Source organism: Musca autumnalis, unplaced genomic scaffold, assembly GCF_047663935.1.
Source record: "Musca autumnalis isolate F117 unplaced genomic scaffold, ASM4766393v1 scaffold_3, whole genome shotgun sequence".
Taxonomy (NCBI): domain Eukaryota; kingdom Metazoa; phylum Arthropoda; class Insecta; order Diptera; family Muscidae; genus Musca; species Musca autumnalis.
The window spans coordinates 190,332,194-190,359,841 of NW_027411866.1; the positions used below are offsets into that span (position 1 = coordinate 190,332,194).

Below are 27,648 nucleotides of genomic sequence, written 5' to 3' on the forward strand. Positions count from 1 at the left end.
AAATGTGCCTCATCGAAATAATGGTTTTAGACCCCAAGTATGTTTGTACGATATCCGTTTCAGACAATTTTGAGTAGATTTAGCAATGTCCGTCCGTCTGTCTGGCTGGCTGGTGCGCACGATAACTCTCGAACGGATCAATCGATTCGGTTCAAATTTTGGGTATCGAAATATTTTGTCCAGATTCGATTTAAGTTCGAAGATGGGCCATATAGGTCCACTCCTTCAGATACCTCCCCCACAAATGTTCAAAAATTGTCGCAAAACTTGTGCGCACGATAACTCTTGTAGGGAATAACCGATTTGGTCCATACATTGCACATCGTGTAATTTCTACCAAACCTAGATGAGGTTCCAATATGGATTCAATCGATCCACTCCTTCGGGTACCTCCCACACAAAATTTTGGAAAAGTTCAGTTTAGGACCTGGTCTCGAATCGCTTTGATTTTAGGCAAGTTGTATTCGCTGTCCTCTATACGACGCTGTAAGTTTCATTAGGGGCAAGTCCATACTTCCTGAGAAAATAGCCTGAAAGTAACAAAAAACCCTATGACACCGTGTGGTGTAGTGGTTGGAGCGCAAGATAACTCTCGAACGGATCTGCCGATTCGGTCCAAAATTTGGCTTTCGTAATATTTTGTCCAAACTTAATTCAAGTTCAAAGATGGATTATATCGGTCCACTCCTTCCGGTACCTCCCCCACAAAAGTTCGAAAATGTTCGGAAAATTTGTGCGTACGATAACTCTTGAAGGGAGTGGCCGGATTGGTCCATACTTTACACATCCTAATATATCTACCAGATATAGATCAGGTACAAATATGGACTATATTTGTCCACTCCATCCGGTACCTGCCACACAAAATTTTGGATAAGTTCACTTTAAGACCTGATATCGAATCACTTTGATTTTTGCTGAAGCAACTTGCATTCGCTGCCTCAATTACGATGGTAAAAGTTGTTTCAGGGGCAATTCCATACTTCTTGAGAAAACAGCCCGAAGGGTGTAAAAACCCCCTATGGCACCCCCTTGGTTTATGTGGGTCCATACCTTTAAGTACCTTTTCCGCAAAATTTTTGAACTTTAATCCTAATCAACATTTTTGTCGGTTCATACGACCAAAACTTTGAAAGCCCCTAAATACATATGTTTATTGTGAAAAAAGTGTTTCAATTTGCACAGGCTGAGGGTATATCTCTGTCGGCAAAGCCGACTGATACTTTTTTACTTGTTTGTTTTGAAGCAAAGGTAAAACTGTTTCGAAAACTGAAGTTTGGGCTTGTTTCATTCGCACACATTTTTCTTTCGACATACAGAAACAGGCTGTTGGTCCCATTTCGATAGGGCTTGCGGTTTCCATGCAATAACAAGTTAAACTAAAAAACCCCTAAAAATGTGACCTTTGGTCGCGACTTATTTAAAAATCCCTAAGGCGATTTTTTGGTTTTTGGGAATATTTTGTACCCCCAACAAAGATTAAATACCAAATTTCAGCTATTCCGGTTAGATAATGTGGACTAGATAAAAACGTTGACATATACAGATTTCTGGGTAGAAAGTTGTATAGCCCCAAAAAAACAAAATACCAAATTTCAGTCATTACCGAATTCGGGAGGCACCGTTCAATGGGGCTATGTCACAACGTTACCAATACTGACCAATTTTTTGAGGAAAACTTTAGTAGCTTCCAAAGAAACATTTCAGCTGTTTCGGTAAACCTTTCAAATACCGAAAATCGGGAGGTACGGTTCAATGGTACGGTACCACTTTCAATATCAATCATCCTAAGAGTAATAGGAAATTCTGTACCAAATTCCATAAAGCTCTGTCTTAAATATTTCAAACTGTATCTTGATTTCAACAGACAAGCGGACGGATAGATGGACATCGTTATTTCAATTAAGAAACTTATGCTGATCAAGAATATGTAGGTATACTTTATAGCGTCCCCGACGAATATTTCAATGTATTACAAACGGAATGACAAATATAATCATACCTTCCATCCAACGTGAACTTAGTGGAGAGTATAGAAATGTTTACATTAATTATTATCTGATTATCCCTGCAAATTGAAGACTCATTCTTTAACATTAACGATAGTTATCTCTCGAAATGTTGATTTGCTTTGGGCGTACGATATTTGAGCCCCAATTTATTGGATCACAGTTTTCATGACGTACAACTTTCGGACGTCTTTTCGTGTTGCCGAAATATTTGCACTAGCAATTATCACAGTCATTATCATAATACCTATTAACGTTAATAAAAGATTCCTAATTAAAAATCAACACATTTAGTATGTGTTTTAAATGGGTGCGCTAATACATATTTGTATGTATTTATAAAAGCATTTTCCTATCTTAGCTAGACATGTGTATGTATTTATCGAATTAATTTATATAGTTTGGGTAGGTATATAGTACATTGCTAAAGGTGTGAATTTATGAAAACAGAATTTCGACATTATACAAACGATTATCATAGTTCATTACGTGGCTACATTTAAAAGAAATATTGAAAAAATCAATTGTTTTCAAAGAATTGTATCACACCTTTAAATCAAAGTTAAAACTACCGAAAACCGCATTTAGTTAGTGATCGTTAATTTTGTATGGTATATTTTAAACTGTAGAATGCAGAGAATATTTCGAATTTTGGAAAGTCAAAAAGATAATGCACAAGCAAGGCACATTAAAGAAGGTAGCCGACTCGTATCAGCTGATTGAATATGAAATGTCAAATAAAATTGTTGTAATTGTGAAATGTAAACAAGCATCTTGTTCTGATTGGCCGAAGCTAAATCGCTGCAAGTTTAAGCGCCAAGGCGAATTGATTCTCTTTACAAATTTTGACGTATTATGTTACGGCAAAAGTTGCTTTGTTGTAGAAATTCGCCGAATCGGCTACCTTCTATATTTGCCTTGTGCACAAGCATATAAAAAGCCTCCTTTTGCAATTTATTTTAATAAAATAATATTTAGCCAATATTTTGTACTAACTAAATAATATATTGTTGATAATCTCCTCGCGGCAACAATTACACCTTTGATAACAGTAACTTCAATGATAAACAAATGCATACTATACAAACAGCATGAAGCGAGTAGTGATCTTTGACAAATTGCACACCATCTACTGTTTTTGTTATTCTTCAATTACCTACCACAATATACACATCGCGACAAGATGATAAACATACAAACACATTTACCTATTCAGGTAAGAAATACTGCTGTTGAGTTTGCTATTAATAGCATGCATTGTCTTCAATGCAGACTTCGAAATGAGTTTTCATATTGTCACCCTAATGTACTGTTTCTTTTAAGATGAGTGTCAAAATGTTAAAAACGTTTTTAGCTTAAACTCAAAATAATTCTCATTGGCCATTTGAAATCATCTAGACCATTTGAAATCACTCTGGCTTCTCTTCAGTTGTCGAATAAATCTTTCGCCTTTTACTAAAGATTTCCGTGGAGAGGTTAGTGTGAAATTATCTAGTTAGTGTGAAATTATTTTTGTCTAGGTCTTCCTTTCAGGAGGGCCATAAACCAATACATCAAATTACATTTCTTTTTACTTAAAAATTTTCAACAACTCCTGACTTGTTGTAAAATTGTCAATGATTTACTATCTTTTCAAATAATGTAAGTACATTTTGTAATAATTACTCAAAAATGTCTTAAGGCGGAAAGAAGAAAAATCAACCTTTTCGCCTCGTTATAATCAATGGTCGACCTCCTAAGTACAGAACAAAACAAAACATTGTTCCACAACATCCCATACGGGACAAGGGAGACTTCTCTCATATCAATGAGTGCACCCCGATTCATAATTAGCTCAATGATATGGGACCTACTATTTATCGCCGAGTCCGAACGGCGTGTCTTAAGACACCACTTATGGAGAAGTTTTTCAAGGCTGAAATACTCAGGAAATGTCGCCAACATTACTGAGGGGTATTTTGCCACCGTTGAAAAATGTTTGATGTTGCTTGGCCGGGGAATCGAACCCCCGACCTTCTGCGTGCAAGGCGGGCGTGCATACCATTGCACCACGGTGGCACCCCCTCCTAAGTACAGAGCATGCTTAATATCACTGTGCAACAAAATTCAATTTTTTTCAAAATGATGGGAAAAATCGAGTAGTTTATGAAAGTAGAGCTAAAAATATGAGACACGTGTATCGGCCTTTTAAAAGTTTACGTCGGAAAGTTACCAAAATAGGCGGGGCAAGTTCCGCCCATTTTTAAATTTTTCGAAATATTCCAGTTAAGATATCTTTGAATCCTTGCATTTCAGGTATATAGTGTCTTTGGCAACTTTACAGAAGAGTATGTGGGCAATATTTTTGTTAAAAATTTTAACACTCATGCGGTTCATCAAAGGGCTCTTTTTTGTCCTTTTTTCAAAAATCTTTCAAAAACTCCTTAAAAATGTGATTGTATCAAATCCAAATATTCTACAAAATTGTTCGCCATAAAATTTTACTATAGGTCTCAGAATACACCAAATCTGTAACTCTTGTTTAATCGCCAGGAATCTCTAAAAATGAAAAACACGTTTTAGGGTTAAAGTCGGACTTCATCTGAGTTTATTCAAAATTGTCCCACAAAACATAATTTTAGAGAGATGATGTCAGAGACAAAAATATTCTTCGTCAAATTTCACTATGGGTCACCAAAGAAATGAAATGTCTATTTATATTTTATAGCATTAAAATATCAGTATCAATTTTGCTGAAAAAGCATGAAAATATTTCCCAATTTTTTGGTGAACAATTTTTCCTTCTTTTTTCGAGTTGGTACATGGAAGTTATATGAAACTTGGTTATAGGTGAAAAGTGTCAAAGGATCAAAAATTCTACACAAAATTTCACTATAAGTTTCAAAATAAACCATATATCTATGTATACTATTTCCTTAAAAAAATAGATGTTTTAATTTTGGACTGTTAATTTTACATAATTCCATACTGGATCAAAATCTAGCAAAATCCTTTACTTTTTGGGAGTATTGTTAAAGAAAGAAATGTTCCAAATGAAATTTCATTATGGGTCTCTGAATAAAAGAAATCTGTAGCCACAGCATATAACATTCTTAGCACCACTTGTTTTTAATATATATGTTTTAGGGCCATATTTCCCAATTTTCATACAGATTGTCGTTGTGATTGGATACTGTAAATATCATATTGATGGTTTTTCGTTGTGAATTCATATAGAAGATGTTGTGCGTTCCATTCATAATGCTTTGTGGTGCATATAAATATATTTGGAATATAAAAACCCACATTGGACCTGCCCAAATTGCTATTTTTTAGTACTTTCAACTTAAATTCCGTAGTTTGGATATTGTAAGTATGGGCTCTCACATGCACAATTTGGTGTGGTCCAAAAAACTACAATGATGGGACTAACTCCTACTTTTTAACAAAAATATTGCCCACATACTCTTCTGTAAAGTTTCCAAAGACACTATATATACCTGAAATGCAAGGATTCAAAGATATCTTAACTCGAATATTTCGAAAAAATTAAAAATGGGCGGAACTTGCCCCGACTATTTTGGTTACTTTCCGACGTAAACTTTTAAAACGCCGATACACGTGTCTCATCTTTTTAGCTCTACTTTCATAATCTACTCGATTTTCCTCGTCATTTTTTTTTTGTTGTCGCACAGTGTAATTTTGTAGAAAAAAATCTTTATTAAGAGTTCTGTTTATTTTTTATTTTTTTTTTGCAATTTTTCGCTAATGTTGTTCCTAATGTTGAAGTAGGGAAATTAAATATTTTATAATATTTTTTCTAAAATATTTTCTTTTGACTGTGAATATACGACTTTTTCTGACATTTGTAAAACAGCAAAACGAGACATAACAATTTCCCGATCTTATATCGACATATTCAAACAGACGTTAGTCACACAATTCAGAGTTTCATAAAAAAATTGAATTTCGACATTTATTTGTGTTGCAGAAATATTTGTATTTGCAATTATCACTGCCATTCTCATAATATTCGCCCATAAATATTATTAACAGAAAATGTATAATTATTATAATAGGGATTCTACACGGTATTTACCCAAAACATGAATTTATTTTTTTGGTGTTTATTTGGGTAAATAAAATTTTATTTTGAAATCAAAATGTTTTTTCTCTGTTAAACAGAAAATCAAAAAGAAAGAATACCAGATAACGGTTTAACCACGCGGACTTAACTTTTTATATGTCACATCGGTCGTTGGAGTTGCTTGTGCCAACAATTTAACAATGAATGCGAAATTATAGCTTTGTCGAGGCGGACTTAAATCGCAAGATTATCCACTGAAATCGTGGGATAATCCATCTGATATATGATAAAGTTTGGATCTCGATCCAGCATTAATGTTTTCCTGCATGGAGAACTGCAACAAACCACTATAAAACCTCTCAAATATCAAAATTATGCTGTCATAATATATGAGAGATTTATCAAAATATGGACCAAAATTATTTTATATTTTAACTTTCCCCGTATTCAAAAACGTAATGTTATTCATAGTCAGTTAAAATTTGCTAAAACACTGCGTTTTTGCATCTTGTACCCAATTTACCCATTACCCAGCGTTTCCATTACGTTGTTCGTCTGTCGAACGACGAACACGAATTAACCCATTTCCACGACACCATTCGTAATTAACAGAAACATAAACAAAATTTCCTTAATTTTTGTTTCCTTGTTTCCACCGAAACACACATTAAATATAAGTTGAATAAATAGGAAAAGCAATAGACTTTCCTTTAAATGTATCTTCTTTATTTAACTACACACATTTCATTAATTTTTTTTTGTATTTTCAATATATTTTTATATGTTTCTATTTTCAAAATTAAAGAGAGAGACATGCCAAAAAAAATGTTGGTGTATACAGACCATGGCAGAACTACCAGGTAGTGGTATCACGCCAGCTGATCGTATATGAAAAGTCAAATCCTTTTATAAAAAACTATTTTTGTTGTAATTTCCCCAACAACATAAAGAAAGTTTTGACATAACATATTCAAAATTTTACGATGCCACTACCTGGGTAATTGTGCCATGATACAGACTTTCAGTAATTTGTTTCCTTTTTGTTACTGATTTTTTACGCGATTTTGAACTAATGGAAACTAATGTGTGTGGAATTAAGAAGGAAACACAATCATCTTCCTACTGCATCTATATAAAATGTTTAGTTCATTAATTTTTATTCATCTTTTTCTTTTTTCTAAAAATTTTTGTGTGTTTCAACAAATTTTTCAATTTTGAATTTAGACATGTCATAATAAATTTTTTCGATAAATTCTCTCATTTGATAGTCCCAATTTACATTGGGCGAGTTTACTTGCGGCAATTGTCATTTTGTAGGAGAGAGAGGTGAGGCATATGGTAACCCTTTGCCTCTCAGTACCCTCTCTCACCTACAAACTGACAATTGTTGCAATGTAAATTGGGACTTAGGGATGGGACATACTTATTCGTCGTTCATAATCGAACAACGTAGAAAAATCGTCGTTCGTTCATAGAATTTTGTGTGGACGAATAAGTAATTTATTCGTAGTTATGGGTCGAACAACGAATAGAGAACGAACGACGTACCGTGGAAACGGGCTAAAAAAATTTACAAAAATTAATTGTCAAAGATAAATAAATTTTTTTTTAGAAAAAACATAAATACGTTTTGAAAATCGTCTAAAATATAACAAATTTGAATCAAAATGTAAATATATCGAATTCAGAAATCTCGTAGGTAATTTTTATTACACGTTTATGATGAAAAGAAGTATTTTTTGTTAGCAAATTTCGAAGTTTCAAATTTCATGAGTAGACCCTATTACATGGTAGAACAAATACAAGGTAAAGTTAATACTACAACAAATACAACTCGAACAACAACCACAAAGGAATTTGTTTTTGTTTGTAAACCTTAGTGTCAACGTAAATGTAAACAAAACAAGGAAATGTCTATAAATTATTGGAATTTAAAAAACTAATAATTTTTCACATTTGATTGAATATTTTGGAAAACATGAATGAAAACTCGTTAGATTTTCAATTTGAATGTTTCCATATCATTCCACTAAATGCATAATTTCTCGCAGAAAGTAGAATACTTGCAAAAATGTTTCGGGTCGCTGGTAATTCATTGAAAAAAGAGAAGATGTTTCAATCATTTGCTTTTGAAAACAAAAAAGCACATGTTTATTAGGGCTTTATTCTTTTCAAGTTTAAGAAAATACCACACATATTAACAAATATTGTACCGCCTCTATAAGCGGTGTTTTAGTGTGCGGCATGTCGTTCGGACCTGGAGGAGGTTACATGTCAATGATATGAAGCCGTCTTTATGGGAAATAGTTTTTTTTTCTGATGAATAAATTTGTTCTTCAAAAATATATATCCCTAATATACATCGAACATAGAAATAAATACATAAAATGTCGAATGGAATTTGACACTAACACTACAACCCAGTTCAGTCAGCTGGGTATTGCTGCTACCTTTTCTTGTTCTACCATGACCCTATTACATTTTGAAAACCAAAATTACAAAAAGGTAAAAATACAGCTGATTGTCACTTCTACCTTCTATAAATGTGCCTTGCCCATTACTGCTAAACCTAAATAACGACGGGACGTGCACAAATATTTCACCAACCTACCTACAACGTTCTCTGAGCGTCCGTATTACCCAAATACGTTGAGCCCCAAATCACATTTAAAACACAAAATCCGCGACTGAAACTTACTTAAATGTTTTTATTTGTAACCCAGCAAAAAAAAATGGAAGTGGTGCAAGTTGGAGTGAGGATTTCATTACATGCATGGATGCGCTTCCAGTGGACTAATGAAAAAGGCAATCCTTTTCCTCACATTTGGATTACATCCAACAAGCACTTTTATGTATAAACGATAAAAAATTCAAATTTCATTCAACAAATGAAATTAAAGTAATACGGCGTTTATATTATAGTTTTTTGCAGGGTTAACCTTCTTTATGAGGATTTGTTTGAAGTATATACAATGGAAATGACATTTGAAACCCAGACCCACTGGGTTAACCTTGTTATATATAAACGGCCTATAAGAATAAAATTAAAATGTCTTATTAATGGCCTGTTCCCGTACTTTACAAAGTGGTAAAAGTCGTAAACGATTTTCATACAAATTTTGTGTACAGGAACGCAAAACTCGTAAAAGTGGTAAAAATTTTAAAAATGGAGTGCTTCCTAGCTGCGTGCTGCGGAAGCAAAATGGAGTGCTTCCTAACTGCGTGCTGCGGAAGCAAAATGGAGTGCTTCCTTTCTGCGCGCTCCCTTGTAAAATTCACTGAGGAATTCATAGAAAAAGAAGCACTTCGTGACACTTGCACCAGTGATTTAACTGCTTCCGTGGATGCAAACTTTTTGCTGGGAAAACAAATAATTTTCCTTTGCAATGAATTGTATTTCATGTATTGTTTGGCTTTTGTTTTTAAAATACAAAACACACATACATATAAACAATAACGTTCTGTCAAAGTTAAATTTGTTCAACTTACAAAAAGTATACGCACGACGTATTTCGGTAGTTCTCATAAGAATACATGTGTTCTACTTTTTTCACCACGTCCGTATATAGGTATGGGCCTTACCCATCTCTAATAATTATGTCAAAATCAAATAATTCAGTAAAAAATCCGTTTTGAGCAAAAACTTTTTTTTTGGGTTATGACACTTTTTGAGTAAATCAGGGATATAGAAAAAAAATGTAGTCCTCTAGGCCCGATTATCCGTCCAAATAGTATATTGATCCATTGACCTGTCACCTTTTAACAGATGACATTTCAAATTGTATTCATCAAAATTTAAATTTGCTGTGGACATACCGCATTGGAGTACCCATTTCTTGCATCTCAGTTTTCATGACGTACGACGATTTACGGAAGTTTTCTTGTGATGCAGAAATGTTGGTATTTTCAATTATCACTGTAATTATCATAATACTTATCTATAATCGTTAACAAAAGATTCACATTAAAAATTAACACATTTATGTATGTATATATTTTAAGTATGGGGATTTTTGATTGAAATTTGCTTTATTTGTTGCTGTGATGATTCTGCTCATAAGCAAAACATTTTAGTATATTTTCAGATTTTTTTTGACTAAAGGTTCCAGAGATATCGCGCCTTAAGTGTGGTTTAGCAATTAGTGTACCATCATTAGTGGGGATTACTGAATGATGTTTTTTATGCCCGTGATATGTTTAGACATTGCATATTTCAAATTCAAATCCTCTTTCGTATTTAAACAATCATCTTCTGAAGAAAATATCACTTTAATATTTGGTAGATTATTTGGCTCGGATGCACAGTCATATAATTCCCGAGCTGTAGTTATTTGATCATCAGTTTAGTTAGTTTATTATCCGGCTGGAAAAATCGAAGGGGTTTTTAAGATGTTTAAAATAAACTCCTAAATAAAACAACAATATCCATGTTAAAAAATGTATTTTTTTATTTTTTTTTTGGTAAAACAACAAATTTTTCACGCTGGTGTAAAAGAGCAATTGTATTGCGGATTTTAAAAAATTAAGAAAAATAGTAATCAGTCGAATCCAACTACCAAATAATATTATATAAATGTTCCACCAACATCCCAGCCGGGACAAGGGAGACTTCTGCACCTCGATTTATAATAGCTCAATGATATGGGACCTACAGTTTATCGCTGAGTCCGAACGGCGTGTCGGCCGAAATACACACTAAATGTCGCCAACATTACTGTGGGGCATTTTGCCACCGTTGAAAATTTGTTGATGTTGCCTGGCCGGGGAATCGAACCCACGACCTTCAGCATGCAAGGCGGATGTGCATGACAACCTACTTCACATCGTTGTAAAGGTGATAATTTCTACTTTCCTTGTCAGGTTTTGCTTTCGATATACCTCTCACAGAAGAGAGATATTCGCTTTGAAATAAAACGTTGACCTTTTCTCCAAATAAGTTTTTTTTTCACTTCCGACCTCTGAATAATATCCGACCATTACCAAAATCAAAAAATTGTTCCTCAATGGAACCTCCATTAACCCCCCAAAATTTCGTGACGATCCGGTCAAAATTGCTATATGTAGCGTGATTACAAAAAAGTAGAAAAATTGGATGTATTACCGACTATTGCGATATCTCCGCTAACCTACTTTGCATCATTGTAAAGATGGGATTTTCTACTATGTCTGAGTATGAAGACTTTGTTTTTGGAAGGTCCCCGACCAAAGCTGTGGTATTCGTCACTATTTTTATACCCTCAGCCTTTAGGCTAAAGAGGGTATTTACACTTTGATACGACCAAAAATGTGCCTCATCGAAATAATGGTTTTAGACCCCAAGTACGATATCCGTTTCAGACAATTTTGAGTAGATTTAGCAATGTCCGTCCGTCTGTCTGTCTGGCAGGCTGGTGCGCACGATAACTCTCGAACGGATCAATCGATTCGGTTCAAATTTTGGGTATCGAAATATTTTGTCCAGATTCGATTTAAGTTCGAAGATGGGCCATATAGGTCCACTCCTTCAGGTACCTCCCCCACAAATGTTCAAAAATTGTCGCAAAACTTGTGCGCACGATAACTCTTGTAGGAAATAACCGATTTGGTCCATACTTTGCACATCGTGTAATTTCTACCAAACATAGATGAGTTTCCAATATGGACTCAATCGGTCCACTCCTTTGGGTACCTCCCACACAAAATTTTGGAAAAGTTCAGTTAAGGACCTGGTCTCGAATCGCTTTGATTTTTGTTTACGCAAGTTGTATTCGCTGTCCTCTATACGACGCTGTAAGTTTCATTAGGGCAAGTCCATACTTCCTGAGAAAATAGCCTGAAAGTTACAAAAAACCCTATGACACCGTGTGTAGTGGTTGGAGCGCAAGATAACTCTCGAATGGATCTGCCGCTTCGGTCCAAAATTTGGCTTTCGTAATATTTTGTCCAAACTTAGTTCAAGTTAATAGATGGATTATATCGGTCCACTCCTTCCGGTACCTCCCCCACAAAAGTTCGAAAATGTTCGGAAAATGTGTGCGTACGATAACTCTTGAAGGGAGTAACCGATTTGGTCCATACTTTGCACATTGTGAAATTTCTACCAGACATAGATGAGGTTCCAATATGGAAATCGGTAAACTCCTTCGAGTACCTCCCACACAAAATTTCGGAAAAGTTCAGTTTAGGACCTGCTCTCGAATCGCCTTGGTTTTTGTTGTAACATCTTGTATTCGCTGTAACATATACGAAGGTACAAGTTTCCTCAGCGGCAAGTCAATACTTCCTGAAAGAATAGCCTGAAAGTTGAAAAACAAACCGTATGACACCATGTTTGTGGGTGGAAGCGCAAGATAATTCTCGAACTGAAATGCCGATTCAGTACAAAATTTGGCCTTCGTAATATTGTTTCCAAACTTACTTTAAGTTCGTAGATGAGCCATATCGGTCCACTCCTTCAGGTACCTACCCCACAAAAGTTCAAAAATATTCGGAAAAATTGTGCGCACGATAACTCTTGTTGGGAGTGACCGATTTGGTCCATACTTTACACATTCTCATAGTATCTACCAGATATAGATCAGGTTCGAATATGGACTATATTTGTCCACTCCATCCCGTACCTCCCACACAAAATTTTGGATAAGTTCCCTTTAAGACCTGCTATTGAATCACTTTGATTTTTGTTGAAGAAACTTACATTCGCTGCCTCAATTACGATGGTAAAAGTTGTTTCAGGGGCAAGTTCATATTTCTTGAGAAAACAGCCCGAAGGGTGTAAAAACCCCCTATGACACCCCCATGGTCCATGTCGGTCCATTCCTTTAAGTACCTTTTCCGCCAAATTTTTGAACTTTAATCCCAATCAACATTTTTATCGGTTCATACGGCCAAAATTTTGAAACCCCCTAAATACATAAGTTTTTTTTTTTGTGAAAAAAGTGTTTCAATTTGCACAGGCTGAGGGTATATATCGGTCGGCAAAGCCGACTGATACTTTTTTACTTGTTATAAATGAAAAGTTGGGTTATATTAGCGGCTATTGCGATATCTTCGTTGTTTGACCACCTGCGACAACCTACGTTGCATCGTTGCAAAGGTGATGTTTTCTACTTTCATTAGCAGGTTTTGCTTTTGATGTACCCCTTATAGAAGCGCTTTGAAATAAAATGTTGACTTTTTCTCCAAATAAGTTTTTTGCCCATTCCGACCCCTGAATATTATCCGACCATCACCAAAATCAATAGGCTTCTTCCCCTCCGGTGACGATCGGATTAAAATTGCGACCCGTAGCGTGATTACAAGGTTTAGATGGACAGACGGACGGACAGACACACACATAGCCAGATCGACTCAGCTCGTCGAGATAATCATTTTGGTATTTACAAACTTTTTGCCCAAAACCAACTTATAATACCCTCCCCACATAGTGGTATAGGGTATAAAAATTTTGAAAAAGAATCAACGATTATCAAAAATTGTATCAATCAAAATCAAAGTTAAAACTGGTTAAATGGCATTTTGTGGCCAATCTGCTTGAAAATACATACATACATATTTGAATTTAGAACAGACAACAAAATATGTTGGAAATCTAAAGAAGATATCCTATATAATCGATTATCCGTAGTAAAAGCATTACAAGCATGAATATTGTTTTATTTATTTTATAAAGCATTATTTACCCAATATTTTCTTCATACCTACTAACAAAATAAAAACAACGTGTTGCTAATCTCTTCACGGCACACATTTGATAAGTATAACTAACTTACATGATAAACAAATACATTTTATACAAACAAATTGTAGTGATCTTTGACAAATTGCACACCAGCTACTGCAATCATCATTCTTCATTCAACTACCTAGCACAATGTACACATGGTGACAAGATGATAAACACACAAACACTTTTACCTACTCAGGTAAAAATTATGCATTTAGCTGTTTTTTTTATTTATAGAACGCATTGTCTTCAAAGCAGACTTTGAAATGAGTTTTCATCTTACTACCCTAATGTACTATTTTTATTAAGATGAGTGCCAAAATGTTAAAGAAACATTTACCCTTGCCTAACAATAATTCTCATTGACATTATTTTCACCTTCATACTTAATGTTTGCTTGACAGCGATTCAAATCACTCTGGCTTCTCTTCAGTTGTCGAATAAATCTTTCGCCTTTTACTAAAGATTTCCGTGGAGAGGAGCACTCTAATGAGTCTAAAATAATTTTTGTCTAGGCCTTCCTTCCGGGAGGGCCATAAACGAATACATTTCATTTAGCATTCTATTACTTGAAAATTTTGCAACAGTTCCTCACGTTTATTGTAAAATTTCTTTCAATGATTTATTATCGTTTTAAGTGATGTATATTTTGCAAGGCCATTGCCCAAAAACAAATGTCTTAACGCGGAAAGAAGAAGAAAAATAAACAAATAGCTTTATTCAATTTCGTTTGCCCAACCTCTCAAATTGTTGTTTCTATTTAATTATTACCACACCTTCTTTACCCCTTCATAATAATTACAAGTACAATAAAATAAACTTTTGTACATTTTTGCATAAACGAGTATAGTTTATAAGTCTTGGTAAAAGAAATCAATTTAGCAGGAGAATCTTGACTGCATACGATTTTCTAAATAATTTCAGAAGGTATTCATCATAACTGGTAGAAGATTTTTTCTTAGAAAATTACGGATTATTTTGGTAGATTTGTTCATCTCAAATAGCAAATCTTAATCTACTTTTTGAATTTTTTATATTGAAACATATGACCCAGTTTTGTAGCAAATTACCGTATACGATTCCCTGTTTCTATTAACACGTTCGCGGACTTGAATGTTATAGCATACATATTCATGGTGACGTTAGATTAGATTAGATTGGTGCCACCGTAGTGCAATGGTATGTACACCCGCCTTGCGCGCTAAAGGTCGTGGGTTCGATTCTCCGGCCAGGCAACATCAAAAATTTCAACGGTAGCAAAATACCCCTCAGTAATGTTAGCGACACGTAAAACTTCTCTACAAGTGGTGTCTTAAGACACGCCGTTCGGACTCGGAAATAAACAGTAGGTCCAATATTATTGAGCTAATATGAATCGGGCTGCACTCATTGATATGAGAGAAGTCTCCCTTGCCCGTATGTTTGTATATGATTAATATAAATATCCATAATATAATAAATAAAAAATATAATATTAATAATCTATATATATAAAAAAGGATGATGTTAGTTACTACGCTTATAACTCAAGAACGGCTGAACAGATTTTGACAATTCGCACCAATTCGGAATGGTCTCATGGCAGAAAAGGATAAAACCTAAAAAAATTGCGAAAATTTGCGAAAAATTTGCAAAAATATTTTTTCAAGAATGTCAATTTTTCCACAAATTTCTATCGAGCTTCGCGTTTGGAGTAAATCTTGGCACTTATTTGGACAGTTTTTGGCGAAAATTTTGTTTTCAAGCGCCTTTTTAGGAAATTAACAGCGAAAAATGGTTAAAAGGGCTTAGTTTAGAGTTTGTAAAGATTAGTGGAGGTTTCTGTCAGATACCGATTGAAAAGCCTAAGATGATAATGCCAAAAGTGGTTTCCAAGGTTTTGAGGAAAAAGGTACAAATCCACAAAATTGGTGGGTTAATTGAAACGTCAAGAGCTCCGAGGTAATTTCATTGGAAGTGAAGTTGTGGCATATACATATGTATACTTTTAAACCGTAGGTAAAAACATCTTCGAAAGATAAACTTCCGATGTATGCGGTATAATATTTAAGCTGTACCAGATATATTTGATACTTTAGATTCTGCCATGATACAACAAAAATGATGCCCCCACTGTAAAAGGAGTATGAATTCAATCAATTTAGTTCCCGCAGAGCTGGAAGGCAATTACAAACGGCCAAATACATACATACAAAACATACATATGTACATTGGTACTGTTGGTACACTGTATGTATGTCATTCGAAAAAAGGATGATATTCAAATTGGAAAAAAACAAGAAATCGGAGGTACTGGAGATTTTTTTGGTCGAATCAAATATCTGACAAACATTCTTTATCGGCGACATAAGTAGGTAAATACTTATTAATCGCTAATTAGTTTGTGATATTAATTTGACTATGTTATTTACGTCGAAATTAAATTAATAAATCGACAACAGTCACGTGTTAGTGTGACAAGACTTCAAGCATCCGAAACACACAAAGAACGTCCATGTTGACAGAGCCATTGCATCTAATACCGAATTTGCAGTGCAAGTAGAATTCGGGAGATCACATTAAATAGAGAAGTCAGAAAAAATAAGTAAAAAAGCGTTAAGTTCGGCCGGGCCGAACTTTTTATACCCTCCACCATTAAATATTCTGAACTAAAACGGAATAATTATATTCTTTCCTGTCCAAAATTTTAGACGAAGATATTTTGTGACCTCTGATACCTAAAAAAGGTAAAAAAAAACATAAAAAATTTATTGAATCGGTAAGGAACCTTATATGGGGCTATATCAAAGTGAAAATCGGGAAGTACAGTTATATAGGGGGCTATACCTAAACATAGACCTATGTTGACAGTTTTTGGTGGAGATATTTTGTGATGACTAGAAACCTCAACGGTCAAATTACAGGTAGTTCGATCAAAAATTTTAGCTAAAATACTCAAAATACCAAAAATCGGGAGGTAGCGCTATATGGGGGCTATACCAAAACATGGACCTTCACTGTTTTTAGTGGATATACTTTGGGAACCACTGGGAACCCCAAACCTGAAATTACAGATAGTTCGGTCAAGAAATGTAATTAAAATCCACAGAATACAGAAAATCGGGAGGTACCGTTATATAGGGGCTCTACCAAAACATGGACCTACGTTGACAGTTTTTGGTGGAGATGTTTTTTGATCACTAGGAACCTCAACTGTCAAATTACAGGTAGTTCGGTTAAAAATTTTATCTAATATCCTCAAAATACCGATAATCGGGAGGTACCGTTATATGGAGGCTATACCAAAACATGGACCTATGTTGACGGTTTTTGGTGGAGATGTTTTGTGACCACTGAGAACCCCAAACGTGAAATTACAGGTAGTTCGGTCAAAAAATGTAGTTAAAATCCCCATAATACCGAAAAACGTGGGGTAGCATTATATGGGGACTATACCAAAAAGTGTTCCGATATAACCCATCTTCGAACTTAACCTGCCTATGGAAAAAAAGACGCTCGGGTGCAAAAATATAGCGCTCTAGCTCAATTATTGCTAACGCTAGAGTGATTACAACAGACAGACAGACGGTCATGGCTAGATCGTCTTAGAATTTTATCCTGATCAAGAATATATGTGCAAATGATTAGTTCGATGTGTTACAAATAGAAAAACAAACTAAATATACCCTCCATACTATTGTGGAGGGTATAAAAACAGACGAGGTGGTTACCTGATAACGATCGGATCAAAATGGGTAAATAGGTTTAAAATGGGTTAATTGATTAAAACGCAAATTCAAATAAGCACTATATTCAGCATTAAACTCAAATTCATATTCAATTGCTTGAGTGAAATATCGTGTTCAGTGGTGGAAACAAGAATTGCAGAAAACCATCGATTATGAAACGAGTAGGGCGTTATGATATTATTTTGCTTCAACTGCGCTACCAAATATTTTTATTTACATCGCAAAACGTGTTATTTGCTTAAAAAATATATCTTAGTCCCGATTTAGAGTTACCTAATTTTTTCGCGGCTATTGTCAGTTTATAGAAGAGAGAGAGTCGAGGAAAATAGAAACACTTTGCCTCTCAGTACCTTCTCTCTTCGTCAAACTGACAGTTGTCGAAAGTACAATTGTCTAATGTGCATCTGCTTCAAAGATTGTCCTAAACAGTTCAAAACAAAGAAAAATTTGCCATTGAACAAGGTGACAGCAATAATAGTATTATAGGTTTGAACCAAAGCCATAAAGTTCTGTACCTAACAAACTGCGAGACGAAGTTCGCCGGGTCCCCTAGTTAATTAATAAATACAAAAAAACTAATTTCGAAAAAATTGGGTGTAATTTTTTGCAGCCCTCGAGTATTTGCGTCCGCGAAGATGGTAAAGCGATCGCGCTGCCAACTTTAGCTCGAAAACATATAACCCGATCGTCATAAATTTTATAACATAAAGATCTAGTCCGTCATCGATCAATTTTTTAGAAAATAATTGTTTTTACGGAAATGGTGGAGGAAAAAAGTGAAAACATAATTTTTGGCTTAAAAAACTTACGTTTTTGGTCATAAAAAGGACAAAATATTTTAATATCCTTGATACTTACTTACTTAGGTGGTCCATTACAGAACATTTGTTCCATACCGCGCCTCGTCATCTCTTCATCCACTTGTTTGTGCCATCTATTCTTTGGCCTGTCAATTCTGCGTGCACCGCCATGTGGCTCGAATTTATACGCCTTTTTAGCGGGTTCATCATCGTTCATTCTTATTATATGGCCTAGCCAACGCAAACGCTGCATCTCGATACGTTTAACTATATTGATGTCGTTGTATAGCAGATACAGCTCGTGGTTCATACGACGTCGATATTCACCGTCCACGCAGATTGGTCCGTAGATCTTTCGAAGAATTTTTCTCTCAAACACGCCAAGCACTGCCTTATCTGCTTGCGCAAGTACCCAGGCTTCGGAACCATACATCAGCACGGGTAGTATCAGTGTTTTGTAAAGCGTTATTTTTGTTTGGCGAGTTGTGGCTTTGTTTTTGAAGTGCTTACTTAAGCCAAAGTAGCATCTGTTGGCCAATACAATTCTTCTTTTTATTTCAAACTGATGTCGTTTGTTGTGTTTACGGCGGTGCCGAGGTATACGAAGTATTTTACTACCTCAAAATTATAGGAACCAACTTCAACAGTTGGTCCGATCTCAATGGACGCATTGCGCGTCGACACCATCAATTTGGTTTTCTCGCCATTTACCACCAGACCCACTTTAGCAGATTCTCCTTGGACCTTCATAAAGGTATCGGTTACTTCTTTTACTGATCGTCCCGTGATGTCTATATCATCAGCATAAGCAAGTAACATGTGGCTATTGGTGTAGATTGTGCCACTTCTTTTTACGTTTGCCTCTCGTATAAGCTTTTCTAGCAGGATGTTGAAAAGTTCACACGAAAGGCTGTCTCCTTGCCTGAAACCTCTTTTGGTACAAAACTCTTCGGAGAGGTTCTTTCCTATTTCTTTGTATGCGATAGGGAGAAGACTTATGCCCCTATAGTTGGAGCATAAAGTCTTATCTCCTTTCTTATGGACTAGACACAGGATGCTCAGGTTCCAATCGTCGGGTACGCGTTCTTCCTGCCAGATGGAGCTAACTAGCTGATGCATACACCTTATCAGCGTGTCGCCTCCGGTTTTAAATAGCTCGACTGGTAGGCCATCAGCTCCTGCTGCCTTATTATTCTTCAGCCGATTTATTGCTGTCTTTACCTCATCTTGGTCGGGTGGTATACATTCAATACCATCTTCTGGGATAGAATCTGTGGTATCTTCGTCGAATTTGCTACTATTGGATACCAACAGTTTGGATGCTCTCTCCATATCCTTAGCACACTATCTGTATCAGTTACCAGATTACCTTGCTGGTCTCTACATCTCGATTTGTTCACACTCCCGCTTTTCCATCTCTCTCTTTTTCCTGCGGAAAAGACGTTTTTCCTCTCTTCTTTTCTCCCGATACCTCTCTCGTGCGCTACGCGTTGCTACTGATTGTAAAGTAGTCAAGGCATTCGAAAATCGTGTTTCAGCACACATTCAGCCGCGTAGAGTTGCCGCATCTCTATGCGCCTGAATGTGTGCTGAAACACCAGTTTCGTATGCTTTGACTTCTGACTTAAAGTCGGAATAACATACAACTTAATGAATTAAGCCAGAAATCCTCCTATGTGACGAGGCCTTTAGTTAGTTTTCATGCTAGAGTTGGCACCAATTTCAGAATGTAATATTGTGAAAAACTCTTTTTTAGTTTCTTTAAATTCTATAATTTTTTTTTTCTTTCCGACGCTCATATCTCAGTAAATATTGTTCCGATCGAATTGAACTTTTTACCACCCCTTTAAACCTTAGTGCGAGAGGTGTATGAAGGAGTGACCCTAAATATTGAAATATTTCGGGTCCCATATCTTAGGAAGTGTTTGCTTCCCCTAGCAAATATATATATAATGTTGCCATGATTACAAGGACTACTCGCTATTAAAATTTCAACAGGATCCCAGAAATGGCCTTGGATTAAACCGCAAAAGTGTTGAACTTTTGTTGAGGAGGTACCAGAAAGAATGCACTGACATAGTCAATATTGGAGTCATATTGAATTTTGGGAGTCATTTCTTAAGATAGTTATCGTGCCAACCGATAATTTAGTTGGTCACCGAAGAGTTTTAGAGCTTTCAAGTCATTATGAAAGGAGGAATGGACTTGACCACGAAGAAAATTATATTGTTGTAATGGAAATCACAGTACTACCTTTGATGAAAATTTCAAAACAATCATCGAATATCTCCTTAACATCACTTGAGCAAAAATTGTAAACTATTGTTAGGGAGGTACCGGAAAATTGGGCTAATAGCAGTCACGCCACCGTGGTGCAACGGTATGCACACCCGCCTTGCAATCAGAAATCAAATTTTCAACGATGGCAAAATATTTCAGTATTTCTATAAAGTGGTGTCGTACGACACGCCGTTCGGACTCGGCGCTAAACAGCGTATGGCCCATATCATTGAGCTAATATGAATCGGTGTGCACTCATTGATATGAGAGAAGTCTTCCTTGTGCCTTCTGGGATGTTTGTGGAACAATTATTATATCACTCCATTCGATAATTATTAGGCCCACTAATCATTTTGCTCCCTCACAATTTTTGTTGTTGTAGCAACGCAAATGTGTTCGTTCGTGAATTATTACAGTTATCTGGTTCTGAAACCTCTCTATCTTGACTCAAAAATACAGCAAACTTGGACTTGCGGCTTGAGTGGGTTAGCTGGGCAGCTAAACAAATGCAGTGCGTCGTGTGGTCCCGATTCACATGCCGGGCATATGTTGGGTATCGTGGCATCAATTCGTTCCAATACGAATTGAAACGGCTGCATCGTCCGGATCTTAACTTGGAAAAATTACTCGTGTTTGCCTTGCTGCTGGAGTTCTTCTACTGCGATGAGTGGCGGTGGTCCCGAAGTACGGTATTCTGTATCTCTGTACTGCCTGCGCAACCGTGTCAGTGTGAATGCTATCCAAGCTTGCCTGATAGGTTCGTTAGTCTGGAGCTTCTATTTTATACCTTTTGACCTCTCTCTCTATACATCATGAAGATGTCTGTGCTGATGCCCCAGTAAAACCTTCGTCTCCTAATGAAGATGGTCCACTGGTGTCATGAAGAGGCGGCGGATATTTTTATATTACTCAGATGGAAGAACTGCTCTAGATCAGCTATTATGTAGGCATACGTCATCGACAATGGGACCCGACGCCAAGATCGTACAATTATCAGCACACATTACGATGACCGTGCCGTGTGGAATTTCCGCCTTGGGGAGCTCACTGGTCCACTCTTCGGGTTTTGGACTGCTTGTTTCTGAATTCCACAATAGACTGTCGTCCACATATATAGTTGATTATCCAAAGGATAGTCTTCTCTATATCCTCGAACAGCTTGGCATAGCTGACGGTATCGAAGGCCTTCGATAGATCTAGAACCATAAACTGTTAGGTTCAGTCCTCTACTGATATGCGTGGATATAGCGTATAATGCTGTCGTAGTTATATGCATTTTCCGGAATCCATGTTGATGTTGGACAACTGAAAAACAGCTTCTCATCGCGGGGAGGAGTAGTGCCTCTAGAATCATTGCTATTGGCGACAGGAGGGAAATCTGCCTGTACTATTCACCTCTGCTGGCACCCTCGGCTGGCTACAGTAGCGGGACAACCTTGCTAACTTTCCAGGCTTCTGGTACAATATGGGTGGTTAAAGATAGACTCGTTAAATATTCAACCCCGGGAACATCCAGTTGCCTAAGCATTACCATTGATATTCCGTGTGTTTCGGATGACTTCTGCAACATTGCCCATCATAAATTGTGGTGGTACCTCCTCGGCTGGCAGGGATCTTCTTATACGGCATAGCACACTCCTCTTCGACCTATCACTCTCCGGGTTCTCTATAAACTGCCGGTTAAAGTAACACGCGCACCTCCTTGGGTCAGTTACCGTCACGCAGTTGAAAGTTACAGCAGTTCTATCATCCTTCTTTCCCGGACTCGAGAGTGATTTAACCGCTGTCCACAAATTACTTAATCCCGTACCAATGTTGCATTGCTTCAGGGACTCTAGCACCATTTTCCGCTTATGTTCGTCTACTAGCCTGATGACTTTAAGGGTAAGTTGTCTAACTCGTGGGTTCGTACTCATCACGCTCATTTGCTAATACCGTCGCCTCTGCTAGGAAACAACAACAGTAGCCTCCCACAACGTTCTCTTAGCTACCCGAGGATCTGAGAAAATGATCAACTCTCTGAAGCGGTTATTTGTAAATTTTCAGAATCCCTGCCAATCAGCTTTCCCATGGTTTAGAAAAGTAAGACGTTTAGATGTGGTCTATTTACGGAGACGATGATAGGAAGGTGGTCTGAGACAAGGGAAATGACAGGCTGCCAGGATACGTCATTATCTGACCTGGTGTCACAATGATGATGTCTGTCGAGCTGGGTACTCTCCTCTTATCCTCGTAGGAGCGTCTTCGTTCGCCGTGCAAAATATAGGACAGAATGCCAAAGCTCACGATGGACATTGAAGTCCCCTAGCACCAGACGGTTATTGTCCTCTAAATGCAATCTAATATCGGACATATAACGCGCTGCACAGTTATTCATTGGCTGTATGTACACATTAAGCAGCTCTACCTCTTTACTGCTAAACCCATACATTCCAAGTATGGGTAACTAGAGTCAAGCTCAAGAGAGATAGGTCTGTACTAGACAGACTGGTATATTAGCAAGACTAGTCCACCTCCTCCCCTTCTTGTACGATCCTTCCGCCAAACGTAGTAACCATAGCAACGTTGCAAGCTACATGTGACGGTGATTTTTGATTCTTGGATCGCGGTATTTCGACAACGACGGAGAATCGGAAGACGAAGTTAGAGAAACGCTGGAAGATGTTCATGCTCAGCAACTTCTATCGCAGTAATCCTGGAGGAGACTAAGGCCTGAACAGCCTCGGAAGTGCACCCATTCCCTACATCCATTACATCTCACCGATATTGACATGTGGTGGATGCGGATCTGGCTAATGGAACAGATCCAACCGATACGACCCATCTTTGAACTTGCTGTAAATTTAGATAAAATATTTTGTATTGCATCCTCGCTATTTGGAAATTTAAAGTCCAATAAAAATTCCTCAAAATTTAATCATTAACGTCAAACATATTGTACTAATTTCCCAAACTGTTCACATGCACCCTCCTTTTTCCATTTCTATGCAAATAAAACGAAACCACACGTCAATATTTATCTAAACAATTACAAGACAGCTATTAGCATTTTGTTTGCACTGGTTATTGAATAAAACATTCATTTTCTCTTGCTTCTCTTCTTTTCTTAGCACTATGATAAATTGCAGCGGCGGCTATTACTGACGTTGCTCCTACTCTATGGTGGCATGGTGGCCATAGCAAGTGGTCGAAGAATGGAGGAGGAAAATTTTGCTGCAGGACAACAAGAATCGGCTCTACCCAATATGAATGTCATCGTCGACCCTAGCAATAATAACAATGGCCTCACAACAACAACAACAACCGAAACCGCCAATCCCACAAATGCCACCACCAGTAATGTCGAAACAACGCCTGATTTTTGTTTTACCATGGAGGAGAATATGTGCCTTAATTTTTTCAATAACACTGCGCCAACAGCAAATACTTGTATGTGTCGTCAATATCCTAATTCAAATTCGACCCACAATAATTGGTATTGTTGTAACATTACACAGTTGACAATGGTCTCATCGTGTCCAAACTATAGTAATTGGACCAATTTACACATTTACAATATGACAATGCCGGAAATCGATTTATCGCTATCCATATTTCAAACGTTACAATCATTGGCCATAACGGATGGTAATATTGTAAATATTACCAAGAAATTTTCACGTATGAACAAAGTGAAATGTTTGAATCTGTCAAATAATAATCTGTCTAACGTAACAATGAAGGCATCCATACAATTGAAGTTCTTAAATTTATCCAATAATAATTTAACGGAGATACCACAAATAACACCAAATCATAACATAACATTGGATATAAGGTAGGTAATGTTATGTTTATTTTATATTATTTCATTATTATCACATTTATACCCATTTCTATACCCTCCACCATAGTATGGATGGTATATTAAGTTAGTTTTTCTGTTTGTAACACATCGAACTAATCAATTGCGACCATATAAAGTACATATTTATATATTTATATAAAATTCTGAGACGATCCAGCCATGACTGTCTGTTTGTCCGTCTGTTGTAATCACTCTAGCGTCCGAAATAATTGAGATCGAACGTTAACATTTTGCATCAGAGTGTCTTTTTTCCATAGGCAGATCAAGTTCGAAGATGGACTATATAGGTCAACGTTTTGGTATAGCCCCCATATAACGGTACCACCCGATTTAAGGTATTTTGAGATTTTTATCTATATTTTTTGACCGAACTATCTGAAATTTGACAATTGACAATGGCCAAGGAATTTCCACTAAAAATTGTTAAGATAGGTCCACGTTTTGGTATAGCCCCCACATAACGCTATCTCCCCATTTAAGGTATTTTGAGGATTTTAGCTGTAGCTAAATTGGCTCAAATTTGGCACTTGGAGTTTCAAGCGGTCAAAAAACTTCTGCACCAAAAATGGTGGAAATAGGTCGATGTTTTGGTATATATAAGTCCCATAAAAAAGGCACCTTCCGATTTAAAGAATTTTAGCTAAATTTTTTGACAGAATTAGCTGAAGTTTGACAGTTGATGTTCTCAATGACCACAAATCTTCTCCATTAAAAATTGCCTAGATAGGTTCACGTTTTGATAAAATCCCCATATAACCATACCTCCCGATTTAAAGTATTTTGAGGCTTTTAGCTAAATTTTCGGACCGAATTAGCTGAAATTTTACATTTGAGGTTCCCAATGACCAAAAAACTTCTCTACAAAAAAATGTATCAATATAGGTCCACGTTTTGGTACGGCTCCCACCACGTTTTGGTACCATATAACTTTATCTCCCGATTTAAGGTATTTTGGGGATTTTAGTTAAATTTTTTGGCCGAACTGGCTGTAATTTGACATTGGTCCCGAAAATCCCCAAAAACGTATTGGTATATGTTTTGGAATAGACCCATATAACGGCACCCCCGATTTTCGATATTTTGAAGATTTTAGCTACAATTTTTAAACGAACTATCTGTAATTTGACACTCGAGGTTTTCAGCGGTCACCAAACTTCTCCACCAAAAATCGTACACAGGTCCTCAAGTCCCTGGCCGGCAGCACTTGGGGTGCAGATAAAGAAACCTTGTTGACCACATATAACGCGATAGGTCGGTCTATTGTAAGCTATGCGGCTCCAGTCTGGTCCCCGAGATTGTGTGATTCGAACTGGAAAAAGATTCAAACTTGCCAGAATACAGCCCTGAGAACAGCGACAGGGTGCCTCCTCAAATCTTCAGTGGACCATCTACATGAGGAGGCAAAAATTCTTCCTGTAAAGCAACACAATGAGATGCTTTCGTTGCAGTACCTGCTTGGATGTTATCGTGTGAGCCGTCCCAATCACCATCTTGTGGGTAGGCCCAGCCCATTCAGGGAGATCAGGAAGGATATACATGCTCTAGAGGGAGAGGTCCAACGATACAGGAGAGAATCCCTAGATCAACAAGCATATCAAGTAGGATTGAATAGCATTCACACGGACGCAGTTGCCAAGGCCTTAAGCAATTATAGTGTGAATAAAGTGCTCGGAGTACATCCTCCATCTATCGCAGCTGAGGAGCGTCAGCTGCCACGACAAACTAGAGTAGTTTTGGCTCAACTACGCTCGGGATATTGCAGTCGCCTAAATTCTTATTTGGCGGAAATCGATCGCGTCGTGCAAGACATCTGCCCAGTATGCGGCATGGGCCCGCACGACACACAACACCTTTTTAACTGTCCCGCCTACCTACCCATCTAACTCCAGTGGATCTATGGCTACATCCCATCGAAGCAGCCACTTTTCTTGAACTGGAGATAGACCCAGAGCCAGATTGAACAGAGGAACGAACAAATAAACATAACAAAAACACTGTTACAACAACAACAACAACCAAAAATCGTCCACATAGGTCCTTTTTATACCCTCAGCATTTATGCTAACGAGGGTATATTCACTTTCATACTGGAAAAATGTGCCTCATCGAAATAATGGTTTTAGACCCCAAGTATGTTTGGACGAAATGTGTTTCAGACAATGTGGAGTCGATTTAGCAATGTCCGTCCGTCTGTCTGTCTGGCTGGCTGGTGCGCACGATAACTCTCGAACGGATGAACCGATTTGGTCCAAAAGTTGGCTTTCGCAATATTTTGTCCAAACTTAGTTTAACTTCGAAGATGGGTTATATCGGTCCACTCCTTCCGGTACCTCCTCTACAAAAGTTCGAAAATGTTCGGAAAATTTGTGCGCACGATAACTCTTGAAGGGAATAACCGACTTGGTCCATACTTTGCATATCGTTATATTTCTACCATACTTAGATGAGGTTCCAATATGGACTCAATCGGTCCACGCCTTCGGACACAAAATTTCAGAAAAGTTCAGTTTAGAACCTGCTCTGGAATCGATTTTTTTGTTGCAACAACTTGTATTCACTGCCCCCCATACGACGGTACAAGTTTCATCAGGGGCAAGTCCATAGTTCCTGAGAAAATAGCCTAAAAGTTGCAAAGAGCCCCTATGACACCGTGTGTAGTGGTTGGAGCGCACGTTAACTTTCGGTCCAAACTTTGCATCTCCTAATATTTTGCCAATTTTTAGTTTAACTTCTAAAATGTCCCATATCGGTCCTCTCTAAGGGTACCCCCACAAAGTTCAACATTTTTGTCATAGTGCTGTTAGTTCCTAATCCACATTTTTGTCGGCAAGTTTAAATTTCCAAAAAGGGCCACAAAATTCAGGTCACCTAAAGACCTTAGGTGAAAGTTTCACTTCACATTGGCTGAGGGTATATATCTCTCGGCAAAGCCGACTGACACTTTTTTACTTGTTAAAGAAGTGTTTAGACACATTTTCGACGAACAATTTAGTGATGGTTTTTCTGTGTCCAGATTCAAAAATTTTCCAACCTGGACTGGCGTGGCGTGCCATAAATTCGGGCCCAATACGAATCGATGCGGCTACATCGTCCGTTTCTTAAATCTGCTAATACCACTCGTGTTTGCCTTGGCCTTAGGAGGTGGTCTCCGAGGTCGGCATTCACACTGTACCTTTGTACTGCCTGTGCAACTACATCAGTGTAAATGCTATT

The 27,648-nt window shown here is 37.1% G+C and overlaps 1 protein-coding gene, 1 non-coding gene and 1 pseudogene across 3 annotated transcripts in view; all 3 read left to right on the top strand.

Moving 5' to 3' along the window:
- The window catches only part of hfw (leucine-rich repeat domain-containing protein hfw), a 53,546-nt gene that overhangs the window by 16,854 nt on the left and 9,044 nt on the right, over window positions 1-27,648 (top strand). Inside the window, exons 1-2 of one of the 2 annotated variants that reach the window (XM_073976029.1) lie at window positions 17,867-17,970; window positions 23,699-24,405. In XM_073976029.1, the coding sequence (XP_073832130.1) occupies window positions 17,905-17,970; window positions 23,699-24,405 (773 nt within the window). In that variant the 5' untranslated portion in view covers window positions 17,867-17,904. Of the gene's footprint in view, window positions 1-17,866; window positions 17,971-23,698; window positions 24,406-27,648 lie in introns of those variants that run through there. The other variant, XM_073976030.1, reaches the window with a different exon arrangement.
- On the top strand, window positions 3,419-3,532 carry LOC141400215 (U5 spliceosomal RNA; annotated as a pseudogene).
- Window positions 14,194-14,313, top strand: LOC141400214 (U5 spliceosomal RNA). Its single transcript, XR_012412107.1, has one exon. It is a non-coding gene; the product is annotated as a U5 spliceosomal RNA (small nuclear RNA).